Consider the following 13,196-nt stretch of genomic DNA (forward strand, 5'->3'; position numbering starts at 1 on the left):
TGTCACTACTGTCAATCTGCTATTGCCCGGTGTCTGAATGGCGTCGAAGTCAGTCAGGAAAGACGGGAAAAAAGATGACGAGTCAGCGGGTGCTAACATGGCGGCCCTGGCTAGGCTAATGGAGGAGCACAAAGCAGCCCTCTCTGCCGAGTATAAAATGGCCATGATGTCCCTCGAAACTAAGCTAGACTGTGTCCAAACAACCATCTCCGACCACAGACAGAGACCGACTTCCCTGGAAACCGAAGCAAACCAAGTCAGCGACAAGTTGGAGGAGATGGAAGCTAAACTTGCCGCTCTTGAGCAGCGCTACAACAAGCTAAAGGCTAAGGCTATAGACCTCGAATCCTGCAGCCGATGCAACAACATACAGATAGCGGGAGTGCCTCAGTCTGTGGCGGGCACAGTCAACTGCCTTCGTCTCAAAGCTCCTGCTCGAAATCCTCGGTGAAGGGGTTCTGAGTTCGGCCACGTAGCTAGATCGAGCCCACAGAATGGTGACTGCCAAACGATCTGGGGACAAACCACGGCTGGTGATTGCACGAGTTCATAACTACAGGCTCAAAGAACTTAGCTTTATTATGTTTATGGATGAACATATTTCTTTATTTCTTGAAATTAACAATACTCCAGACGTATCCGCACTTTCAATCTGGGAGGCACTCAAAGCTTATTTGAGAAGCCAAACTTTCTCATTTACAGCAAACCTGAAAAGAAAATCCAGAAAAGAACAATTGGATGTCCTGTCTGAAATGCACAACACTGACAAGGAATATGCAAAACATAAAACCCCTGAGCTTTACAATACAAAGATTCAACTCAAAACTAGATTTGATATCTTGACAACCTATCAAACACAAAACATTCTGCTAAAAAACAATTGCACATTGTATGAACATGCAGAGAAATCAGGGAAATTACTCACCAATTTGCTAAAGGGACACAGACTCAAACTACACATAGCTGGCATGTGAAAATGGGGAAGTTACTTCCAACTCCAGTGAGATCAACACTACTTTCAGAAACTTTTACTCCACACTATACTCGTCTGAATTTGATGGAGATGAGGTTAGGATTAGCACCTATCATGTTCCTGTAAACATCATTGAGAAGCTTGAGGCTCCTATAACCCAAGCAGAAATAACCCAAGCCATCTCTTTGATGCAGTCTGGGAAGACAACGGGGCATAGCGGTTTTCCAACTGAATTTTTATAAAACAATTCTCAAAACCCCTCTCATCACAATTTGCAGCTGTTCTACTTGAATCACACCAATGTGGCTCACTCCCACCATCACTGCCTGAGGCTTTCATATCATTTATTGCAATGAAGTTAAAAGATACGGCTGACTGTGCCTCCTATCGTCCTATTTCTCTCCTTAACACGGATGTCCATGTTTGTAGGCTGGATTAAGTTGCTCTACGCCGCCCCTACTGCAACTGCTGCAAGGCAATCTTCTAATGATTTTATGTGAACGAGATTACCAGCAGTTATCGGCATGTGTAACTGAGTATCATCTGCATAGCAGTGAAAGGTAATCCCAAAACGCCACAATATACGTATGCCCAAGGGTGTGCTATATAAAGGAAGAAAAGCAGGGGGCCTAAGACAGACCCCTGTTGAACCCCAAATTTCACGCCACTAAGGTTAGAGGTAGGGTTACTGTACAAAACACAGTGAGAACGACTGGTCAAGTATGACATCAGCTATGCAAGGGCACTCCCAGTAATCCCAAAATGATTTTCCAGCCTATCAAGTAGAATATGATGATCCACTGTATCAAATGCAGCCCTGAGCTCTAACAGCACCAGAACCGAATCCACTGTAAACAGATCATTCACCACTTTAGTGAGAGCCATCTCTGTGAAATGATATTTTCTAAAAGCAGACTGCTGTGGCTCAAAGATATTATTCTCAGTAAGATAGTCCACGAGCTGCCGTGAAACCACTTTTTCCAGAATTTTAGAGCAAAATGATAGATTTGATATCGGCCGATAGTTTTTCAATACACTAGGGTCAAGATTAGGTTTCTTAGGGTTTCTCTCAAATCACTGCAGATTTGAAACATTTAGGAACAGATCCAGAAGTTAAAGAAAGATTAATAATTTCCAGCACAGTCGGCCCAAGAGTGGACCACAGGTCCTTAAAACAGTTTTGTTGGTATAGGATAAAATAGATAGGTTGTAATTTTTGTTGACATTACGAGTTTCGCCAGCATGCCTAGAGAGATACTATCAAATTCTGTAAATCTAGGTAATACCTCAGTAGTTGGCGCCCACCTCAATAGCAGGGTGTAGTGGCTGGATTAAGGCATACTGGGATATGTTTAACCTAATGTCTTCTATTTTCTTCTCAAAGTAATCCAGGAAATCTGTAAATCTGGGTTTCAACCATATTTTTATACCTAATTTTTGCTTTTTTTTTTCAGTTTTGACTTCTTTTAAGAGTTTTTTTCTCTAGACAATTACCTGAGAAATAAATTTGTTTCTTTTTATTAATAACAGATTTGAGTTCCTTGGTCACCCAAGGTTTATTGTTGGGGTATATAATAATCTGATTAGTTTGAATTTCAGATTCAGTACAAATGGTGATATAAGAAGAGATGGTATCTGTCAATTCACCCATGTTGTCACAAGCGTTGAAGAAATTGTCCCAGTCTGTGCATTCAAGAGGGGCATGGAGCCTGAGTATACTCCCCTCAGCCCAGACTAACAGTCCTCTCCTCTTGGTCCAGGCGCTGGAAGGCTGGCTTATACACAGGGACTAAATACACACTAGAATAATGGTAAAGTCAGAGACTTGCATGCTCCCGACACTCAGCCATAACAGAGGTCCAGTATAGCGTTCCTGTGCGTGGTTGGGCACATGACATATTACTCATAGGTCCTAAGCGTTTTATCCAGAGTACAGTACAGTATCCAGAGTTAAAACCACCCATTATGAATTTTGGTGACTCTGGGCTGACTGTATTCAGTTTACAGTAGGCTAGGATTAAATCTGAATTTTGATCCCCCTCTGACAGCCACGTTTCAGTAAAGGCCAGCACATGTGTCCATAAATTCCTTTTTGAGTTTGGCGTGATTCTCCAGTTCGTCGATCTTATTCCTGATGGACTCAAAATTTGACAGCAGAACAGAGGGAAGAGACGGAAGCTTGCAGCAATGGTCAACCCGAAAAGTTTTTAGTTTTCGACGAAAGCTGCCTCTCCGTCCACTTTTCCGATTGTTAGTCTATTGTGCTGATCTGCAGAGCTCCGAGGGAATGTTTGATGGTATACTGCCCATTCCAGATGTTCGTAGCGACAGGAAGAAGTCTCTGTTGCATGCGGGAGCATAGTGCTGGTGGAAGAGAGCAGACCTTGCGAGATTGACAGAGCTCATGTTTGGTTTGCCATACAGAGCACAAAAACTTCTTGATGTTGGTGATGAAGGCATCATTCAGATTCTCAGAATGTTGTTTTGACTGTTGTGATGTGATGCTTAGCGTGAAGACCAGGACACTCCAGGCAGATGCACAACAGCTGATAACTGCAACAGACGAACGAGATGTGCTGACCTCCGACGATAAGAGTAAAAGAAAGAAACTGTTTTTCCTTACAGCTGCGCTTATTGACGTATGTGTTTATGTTACGGGAAGAAACTTGTCTCGCGTTGTCCCCCCCCCCTTAGGACAAGTTTTATGATGTAATGAGGGCATCTCTAATAAAAAGAGCGGGAGCACAGGCCAGACTTTAGTGTAGCCTTGGTGTACAGCCTGGCCGCACTCCGCGCGTGATTAATTTGACTTTCTGTCTCACTGTTTCTTGACTCTGTTTGTCTTATCAAAGGTTTTAAGAATGTTTGGAGGAGAAAATACCCAACAGTTAGTGTGGTGGCAGTTTTGTTTGTTTGGGTTTTTTATAAAAATGAGGTGTCTTATCATACAGGCATTTTGTACATCTTGTCATACAGGCCAGGACAAATAGACTCAGAGACAGTTTTTCCCCAAAACCATCACCATGTTGAACAATAATCTGCACTAAAAACGGACTATATTAGGTACTGAGTCGCACCATATTTATCTCATTTGTAGCACAGGACTTTTGCACATTTTTCAGTTGTTCCATTGTTTACATTGCCTATAGTTGTCATACAGTTTTACATTTCTTTTTGCACTCTCTCAATTGCTACACTGTTTACACTGTCCACATGTTACACAATTTTACATTTCAGCAAAGGACTTCACGTGTTTCTTTATGTGATATTGTTGTTTATTCATGTTATATTGTCTGGTATTGCACTGCGTGCACTTTTTAAGGAGCAGCCCCCCTAATCTCGTACTATGCAGACTGTGTTTGCTGTGTATAATGACAAAGGCTTTGTATTCTATTCTATTATGAATGTTGAGCAAACGCTTCATTTTTAAACATTTTATTTATTTATTTTAAATTGGAGCAAGATGCCGCACGTCTGAACCAGATAGTGAGGATTGTGATGATGAAGGAGATAACTCTTTTGTTCTGGACGAGGAATCCCAGAGCAGGTGGATCAACCGACGTGCGCACAGATCTCCACAGTGGGTCGGATCACGCATTTCTGTTTGCAGCCTCTTCAGGATACAGGCGCGACAGAGCTCTGTCCCAGCGCTGAGTCAGAGAATGCAGAGATATAGACACACTGCTCCAGCAGTGGTTCCCAGCGTGTTTTGTTTGAAGCGTGGAGATCGTTCGCTTCGGTTCCTCTTTCATTCCTTTTGCTTTCTTGATTTGCAAGTTATTCGGTGACAAAGCTCGTTCATCCACTTTTTCTCAACAATTTGTGACTTTCTTAATTTTTCTCTTTGTTCAGGAATCGCCGTATGCCGTGTGACCGGGCCATAACCTTACACAACCCCTAGAGAAAGCACACAGGCGACAGGGGTATGGAACAACTCAGACTGATGATTTGAGGAGGAAACCTCAAGCAGACCAGACTTAAAGCGGTGACCCTCTCCTTGTACCATGCTACCGACACAATTTACAAAACAAATATACAGGAAATTTAGGGCGTCCATGCCGGTGCACAGGACAGGAGGCTTGCAGAAGGAGACACCACCCCCATTTCTTTTTTTTTTTGTATTTTTTCATTTTTAATAAATTTGTAAAAATCTATTTAAAAAAAACTTTTTGACATAGGCATTATGGGGTATTGTGTGTAGAATTTTGATAAAAAAAAAAAAAAAGAATTTCATCCATTTTGGAATAAAGCTGTAACATAAAATGTGGAAAAAGTGTAGCGTTGTGAATACTTTCCATATTCCCACACAAACACACACACACACATATATATATATATATATATATATATACATATACACACACACAGGTTCTGTTTATTTACCTTCTGTTTTATTTTATTTTTTTACCTAGATGGTTATTTGCACTGAATGACACCGCATGCAATTTTGTTATACATTTTGCATAATGACAAAGATTCTGAATGTTAACCCACCAGCAGAATATTCTGAAAACCACATTTAAAGCAACATGACTTTGATATCAACTTTTATGTGTTGTCAAACTTTTTTAATGACCTCCATTTCCTCAAAATTCAAAGGATTCAAAATAATTTTATTGTCATATGCACAAAGGAACATGTTCCCTGCACAATGAAATGTGTTTACTGCATTTAACCCAACCCAATTGCCAGTTAGGAGCAGAAGTCGCCTTTTGGTGCCCGGGGACCAGCTCCAGATGTATGTCCTGCCTTAGGTCAACAGCAGGGCTGAGCAAACCATGACCGGCCTCATGACGACAGACGAAACACACATAACACACAACACACATAAGCAGGCCCGGTACATGAACACATATAAAAAGCACACACAAGGTAAAACCGGAGGCCGCCTTTAGGCGCCATCAACGGCCTTGTGTGTCCATTCTGGAGGGAGGAGGGGCCCAGCCCTGAACAGTCCACTGTCCACAGTCAACGTCAGAGCTGGAGAAGCTGAGGGCGGGGGGAGACAAGGGAGTGAGGCATGAGCGTTGTTCTTCTTCCAGGAGGTTTTTATCACAGCGGCCTTGAAGTGCAGCAGTGTTTTGGGAAGCCGAATGAAGATCCAGATTAGCAGACGCCTGAAAGATTCCACAGTCGGAGACAGAGTGGCTTTCAATACATCTGAATTAGGAGAGGAGATGTGGTCATTACTGACGATCAATGCGGTTTTCCAGTGCAGCCATTCTTCCCGAGATGGTTTCCAACGTGCCGTTAACACCCGCCGACTGAGCTGACACTGCCCTTCCAATCAAATCAATCATGTGGGGCAGCCTGGACGGGCCAATTATTGCCGCTTCCACTTTTTTAATTTTCCGGTAAACCAGCGCTATGCCCGCTCCACACAGCAGGAACCCAGTCACCACCATGCCAAATATATACACATCTTCAACGTCCTCCACAGACAGCGTGTAAAGGCACATGACCTGCCATTCACGTCTTTTATTTAACAGAGGGACTTTGCGGGGGATTCTTGCAAATAAATTAGCTTCAAACAGGCATCTTCTAACTGTCACAGCACTTACAGGTAACTCCAGACTGTCTTTGATCATCCTGGAGCTGATCAATGGGTGAGCCCTTGCCATTCTGGTTATTCTTCTATCCATTTTGATGGTTGTTTTCCATTTTCTTCCACGCGTCTCTGGTTTTTTGTCCATTTTAAAGCATTGGAGATCATTGTAGATGAACAGCCTATAATGTTTTGCACCTGCGTATAGGTTTTCCCCTCTCCAATCAACTTTTTAATCAAACTATGCTGTTCTTCTGAACAATGTCTTCAACGTCCCACTTTCCTCAGGCTTTCAAAGAGAAAAGCATGTTCAACAGCTGCTGACTTAAATAGGGGACACCTGATTCACACCTGTTTGTTCCACAAAACTGACGAACTCACTGACTGAATGCCACACTACTATTATTGTGAACACCCCCTTTTCTACTTTTTTTTTTTTACTAATAGCCCAATTTCATAGCCTTAAGAGTGTGCATATCATGAATGCTTGGTCTTGGTGGATTTGTGAGAATCTACTGAATGTACTGGTACCTTGTTTCCCATGTAACAATAAGAGATATACTCACAACCTGGACTAATCTTTTTAGTCACATAGCACTACTATTATTCTGAACACTACTGTATGCGCATAAACAGATACTTGTGTGATCTCATTTGGTCCAGCATATCATTTTCATACTTTACAACATAAAAATCCAGTGAGGGTTTGGTATTGCTCACCGCCAGCGCCAGCTGCTGCACACTTGTGTCTGACGAGAAATTCTGCATGCAGGATAGGATGGCCTTGACTCCTCCCTCAGTCGCAAAAGAAACCCTCCACTCATATCGAGCCATGAGGAGGTGTGTCAGCCGCAAAGTGCTGATCACAACATCTTTTGATGAAGAGCAAAGAAGCTCCACCAGTAGCTTCAGCACTTTTTCCCTGCAAAGCAGAAAAAGTGAAAATAATATAAACCCTTGTTTATTTAAACTGAGTCACAGAGCAGCTAATTAGCCACCAATCAATGCAGGTCTATGGAGAAAATAAAAAATAAAAACCAACAACACAGGAGAACATGAGTCCCATTTTAAAATGTTTTGAGTTCAACTTTCAACTCAAGATAAAATAAGAGAAATTGGTCCAGTGTTTGTTTAGGATGAGTGATGAGATTCATCTCACGCTAAATTTTACCCCCACTTGTGAACAAGATCCCAAAACACTTAAACTCCTCTACTTGGGGCAGTAGCTCCCCCCTGAGCGAGAGGGGAAGAGTCCATCCTTTTCCATCAGGGAGGACCATGATCTGAGTTGAAGGTACCGATTCTCATTCCAGTCGCTTCACACTCTGACTCGAACCTGTTCAGTGTGCATAGGAGGTCACTGCCTGATAATGCCAACAGAACCACATCATCCACAAAAAGCAAAGATGCAACTCTGACATTACCAAAGTGGATACCCTCCAGTCCCTGATTGTGCCTTGAAATCTCATCTATAAACATCACAAACAAGACTGGTGACAAGGGGCAGCCCTGGCAGAGTCCAACACCCAAGGGAAACAGGTCTGATTTCATGCAGAGAATGTGGACACAGCTCCTACTTTAATCACACAGAAAGCGCACGTTTAAGCATATCTCGTATCCCATAATCCCACAGCAGCACCCCCCTCCCCCTCCCCCCACAGGATGCCCCAAGGGACCCAGTTGTACACCTTTTCCAAGACCTCAAAACACATATTCCCAAGACCCTTCTCATATCCTTGAGAGGGTTAAGAGCTGGTCCACTGTTCCATGGCCAGGAGGGAACACGCATTGCTCCTCCTGAATCTTAGACTGGACTAACGGTCCAAGTCTCCTCTCTAGTACCCTAAATAATGTAATGGAATGAGGGAGGGGGTGAATTTAATAATCTATTAGAAGATATGGTTAAACATGTTCACCAAGCTGTGACAAATTAATCTGTGAAACACTCAGACTTGAGAGATGTTGAACATTAAATATCACACATGAAACCGTGGTGATTTAATAATTACTTATTGGATTCAAGAGCATTTCATTTTCAAATATGTCCACTGAACATTAAAATCTGGACAAAACATCAAGAATCAAACATTTTGAGACTGTTTTAAGAGCTCCATGAGCTTGTTCAGGCGATCGCTAAAGCCAATGTTGAATCAGCATCAGTAAAAGCAAACTCCCACATTTGAATTGACAGCTATTAAAGCCAGTTATTTTGGTATGTAGAGTATTTAAAGTAGACCTTCATTGAAATAAATGGTCAGATTTCAGAAAGAAATAGCTGATATGTATTTATAAGACCCTTGTGAATGCAGTAAAGTAAATCTGTAAGCCCAAAATTGTAATTCAGCGGAGAAATCTTCGTTTTAAAATGACAAATTTGCAGCTAAAATTTAGCCCTCTGTGAAAACAGTTTGTACAGCCGTATCATTTCCATGACGTCAGGGACAAGACGACGCGCTCCCGCCTTCAGTCCGATCCTGCATTGAAACTGATTGTATTTGTTAGTAATGTTACTTATACACGTCCTGGTTTCAACATTCAAAATGTGCAAAGTAAGCTGCAATGAATGTGAGATACAGATCTGTGTGCTCAGATCAGCAACGACATTGACAGCGGGCGCCGTTCTTCCTCTCCCGCTCTCTGCCTCCGTTGCGCTTATTAAGTCTGCGGGCTCATTAACGAGCTCGTTAACCGCCAACGCGGGCCACTCACACCGCCCGTGTCTGCTTTGCAGCCGGTGTTGTGCCAGATTCAGCGCACAACACCGGCATCACCTCTCTGTCTACTGAATGGAGCTGCAGCACACTTGGCACAAGTCCTGAGATTACGCTCGCTGTTTTAATGCGAAGCGGCCGGTACACCTGTTGCTGCAAGGACAGACTTCTTGCGGCAAAAGCCACAGCACCGCACGTCTCGGCAATCGGAGTCCTAGAGCTCCATGGACGCTGAGAGAGGTTTATATATTTTTAATGACTGGGATTCTTTGCGGGTCTCGCCTCCATATCCCGCGATGGTACCGGAGGCGAAAGACAGCAGATTTTCATTGCGACACCACTCAATCAAACGGGCGTATGAAAAAGTCCCCTAAAATAATTTTCAAGCACAAATAAAAGAAATGTGTACTCACAAAACGTGCCGCAAGACAATATGAAGTTTTTAAAAAAAGTAGATCCTTCTGTATAAGACAAGAAAAAGGTGCAGATGCAAACTGACGTAAATCCACAAATTACAACTGGCGCAATGCATGCTGGGAGAGGGTCTTGTCCGTGACGTCTCGGCAGCGTCCATGATGAGAGGGACAATTTGCGGAGGACTAAATGTTAGCTGTAAATTTGTCATTTTCAAATGAAGATTTCTCCGTTGAATGACAGATCTGGGCTTGCAGATTTACTTTACTACATTCAGAAGGATCTCATGTGTAAATGTAAGTCATTTTTGAACAAAAAATCTGACTGCATTTTTTTCAATGCAGGTCTCCTTTGACATGTATTGTGCCTACGTGTCGTAGAGCAGCAGGAAACAAACGAGGTTGTTTTATACCTCATACGTTGTGGATGTGCTGACAGTGTCAATTTCCTCTGCATTCTTAAAAATAAAAAAATACTTTATCTTAAAAAAATTGATTTACAGTTAAACTTGCATATAATGGATTCAGGTGGAACAGCATTTTTTGTCCATTATAATCGAAATCTGTTTCTGTATAAAATGGACAATAGCCATTATACATATGTAGCAGGTTAGTCATAGTCAGGAGGCGCCAAACGACCTCCAGGCAATCCTGAATCGAGACCTGCCTCATTAAATAAGTGCCGGGCATTAAGTGCATGAAAAAGATTACATTTGATCGAGTCACTCATTTTTATAAGACTGCTGCGGAGTGGTACCTTAAAATCCTAAAGCCTGATTTATGATTCTGTAACTCCGTGGCCACGCAATGATGTCAACGTAAGCGTGACCTGTTTAAAGTTCTCCATCGCATCTTTATACAATTTGCCACAGGAACAGCTCCTTTTTCTGGATTAATCTGTCCCTCAACAAGCTACTTTATGCAATCATCAACCTCCAAACTAATGATACATACAATTTCCCTAAATGGGAGGTCTTAGATATGATTGGGTTATGTGAAACCTGGGCTAAACCTACAGCTGTCCTCCACTTAAATGAGGCCTGCCCACCAGCAGATATACAGTAGTTTTCAGAATAATAGTAGTGCTATGTGACTAAAAAGATTAATCCAGGTTTTGAGTATATTCCTTATTGTTACAGGGGAAACAAGGTACCAGTAGATTCAGTATATTCTCACAAATCCAACAAGACCAAGCATTCATGATATGCACACTTAAGGCTATGAAATTGGACTATTAGTTAAAAAAAGTAGAAAAGGGGGTGTTCGCAGTAATAATACTGTGGCATTCAGTCAGTGAGTTTGTCAATTTTGTGGATCAAACAGGTGTGAATCAGGTGTCCCCTATTGAAGGATGAAGACAGCACCTATTGAACATGCTTTTCTCTTTGAAAGCCTGAGGAAAATGGGACGTTCACGACATTGTTCAGAAGAACAGCGTAGTTTGATTAAAAAGTTGATTGGAGAGGGGAAAACTTATACACAGGTGCAAAAAATTATAGGCTGTTCATCTACAATGATCTCCAATGCTTTAAAATGGACAAAAAAAAACCAGAGACACGTGGAAGAAAACGGAAAACAACCATCAAAATGGATAGAAGAATAACCAGAATGGCAAAGGCTCACCCATTGATCAGCTCCAGGATGATCAAAGACAGTCTGGAGTTACCTGTAAATGCTGTGACAGTTAGAAGACGCCTGTGTGAAGCTAATTTATTTGCAAGAATCCCCCGCAAAGTCCCTCTGTTAAATAAAAGACGTGCAGAAGAGGTTACAATTTGCCAAAGAACACATCAACTGGCCTAAAGAGAAATGGAGGAATATTTTGTGGACTGATGAGAGTAAAATTGTTCTTTTTGGGTCCAAGGGCAGCAGACAGTTTGTGAGACGACCCCCAAACTCTGAATTCAAATCAAATCAATTTTTTTCATATAGTGCAAAATCACAACAAACAGTTGCCCCAAGGCACTTTATATTGTAAGGCAAAAGCCATACAATAATTACAGAAAAACGCCACCAGTCAAAAGGACCCCCTGTGAGCAAGCACTTGGCGACAGTGGGAAGGAAAAACTCCCTTTTAACAGGAAAAAACCTCCAGCAGAACCAGGATCAGGGAGGGGCAGTCTTCTGCTGGGAGAGAGACTCAGGAAAAGAGAGAGAGTCAGGAAAAAGACATGCTGTGGAAGAGAGCAGAGATCAATCACCAATGATTAAATGCAGAGTGGTGCATACAGAGCAAAAAGAGGTGAATAAAAAGAAACACTCAGTGCATCATGGGAAACCCCCCAGCAGTCTAAGTCTATAGCAGCATAACTAAGGGATGGTTCAGGGTCACCTGATCCAGCTCTAACTATAAGCTTTTTCAAAAAGGAAAGTTTTAAGCCTAATCTTAAGTAGAGAGGGTGTCTGTCTCCCTGATCCGAATTGGGAGCTGGTTCCACAGGAAAGGAGCCTGAAAGCTGAAGGCTCTGCCTCCCATTCTACTCTTACAAACCCTAGGAACTACAAGTAAGCCTGCAGTCTGAGAGCGAAGTGCTCTATTGGGGTGATATGGTACTAAGAGGTCCCTAAGATAAGATGGGACCTGATTATTCAAAACCTTATAAGTAAGAAGAAGAATTTTAAATTCTATTCTGGAATTAACAGGGAGCCAATGAAGAGAGGCCAATATGGGTGAGATATGCTCTCTCCTTCTAGTCCCCGTCAGTACTCTAGCTGCAGCATTTTGAATTAACTGGCTTTTCAGGGAACTTTTAGGACAACCTGATAATGAATTACAATAGTCCAGCCTAGAAGAAATAAATGCCACACTGAGACAAGACCTTTCTAATTTTAGAGATATTGAGCAAATGCAAAAAAGCAGTCCTACATATTTGCTTAATATGCACATTGAAGGACATATCCTGATCAAAAATGACTCCAAGATTTCTCACAGTATTACTGGAGGTTAGGGTAACGCCATCCAGAGTAAGGATCTGGTTAGACACCATGTTTCTAAGATTTGTGGGGCCAAGTACAATAACTTCAGTTTTATCTGAATTGAAAAGCAGGAAATTAGAGGTCATCCATGTCTTTATGTCTGAAAGACATTCCTGCAGTTTAACTAATTGGTGTGTGTCCTCTGGCTTCATAGATAGATAAAGCTGGGTATCATCTGTTTAACAATGAAAATTTAAGCAATGCTTTCTAATAATACTGCCTAAGGGAAGTATGTATAAAGTGAATAAAATGGGTCCTATCACAGAACCTTGAGGAACTCCATAATTAACCTTAGTCCGTGAAGAAGACTCCCCTTTTACATGAACAAATTGCAATCTATTAGATAAATATGATTCAAACCACTGCAGTGCAGTGCCTTTAATACCTATGGCATGCTCTCATCTCTGTAATAAAATTTTATGGTCAACAGTATCAAAAGCTGCACTGAGGTCTAACAGGACAAGCACAGAGTCCACTGTCTGAGGCCATTTGTAAACCTTCACTAATGCTGTTTCTGTACTATGATGAATTCTAAAACCTGACTGAAACTCTTCAAATAGACCATTCCTCTGCAGATG

At 41.9% G+C, this 13,196-nt stretch overlaps 1 protein-coding gene across 3 annotated transcripts in view; it reads right to left on the bottom strand.

The window, feature by feature from the left end:
- The window catches only part of LOC117523944 (cullin-9), a 376,653-nt gene that overhangs the window by 286,404 nt on the left and 77,053 nt on the right, over nt 1-13,196 (bottom strand). For all 3 annotated transcript variants that reach the window (XM_034185568.1, XM_034185567.1, XM_034185566.1), the window contains exon 10: nt 7,239-7,440. In XM_034185568.1, coding sequence (XP_034041459.1) covers nt 7,239-7,440 — 202 coding nt within the window. The remainder of the gene's footprint in view (nt 1-7,238; nt 7,441-13,196) is intronic.

Source organism: Thalassophryne amazonica, chromosome 13 (genome assembly GCF_902500255.1).
Source record: "Thalassophryne amazonica chromosome 13, fThaAma1.1, whole genome shotgun sequence".
NCBI lineage: Eukaryota > Metazoa > Chordata > Actinopteri > Batrachoidiformes > Batrachoididae > Thalassophryne > Thalassophryne amazonica.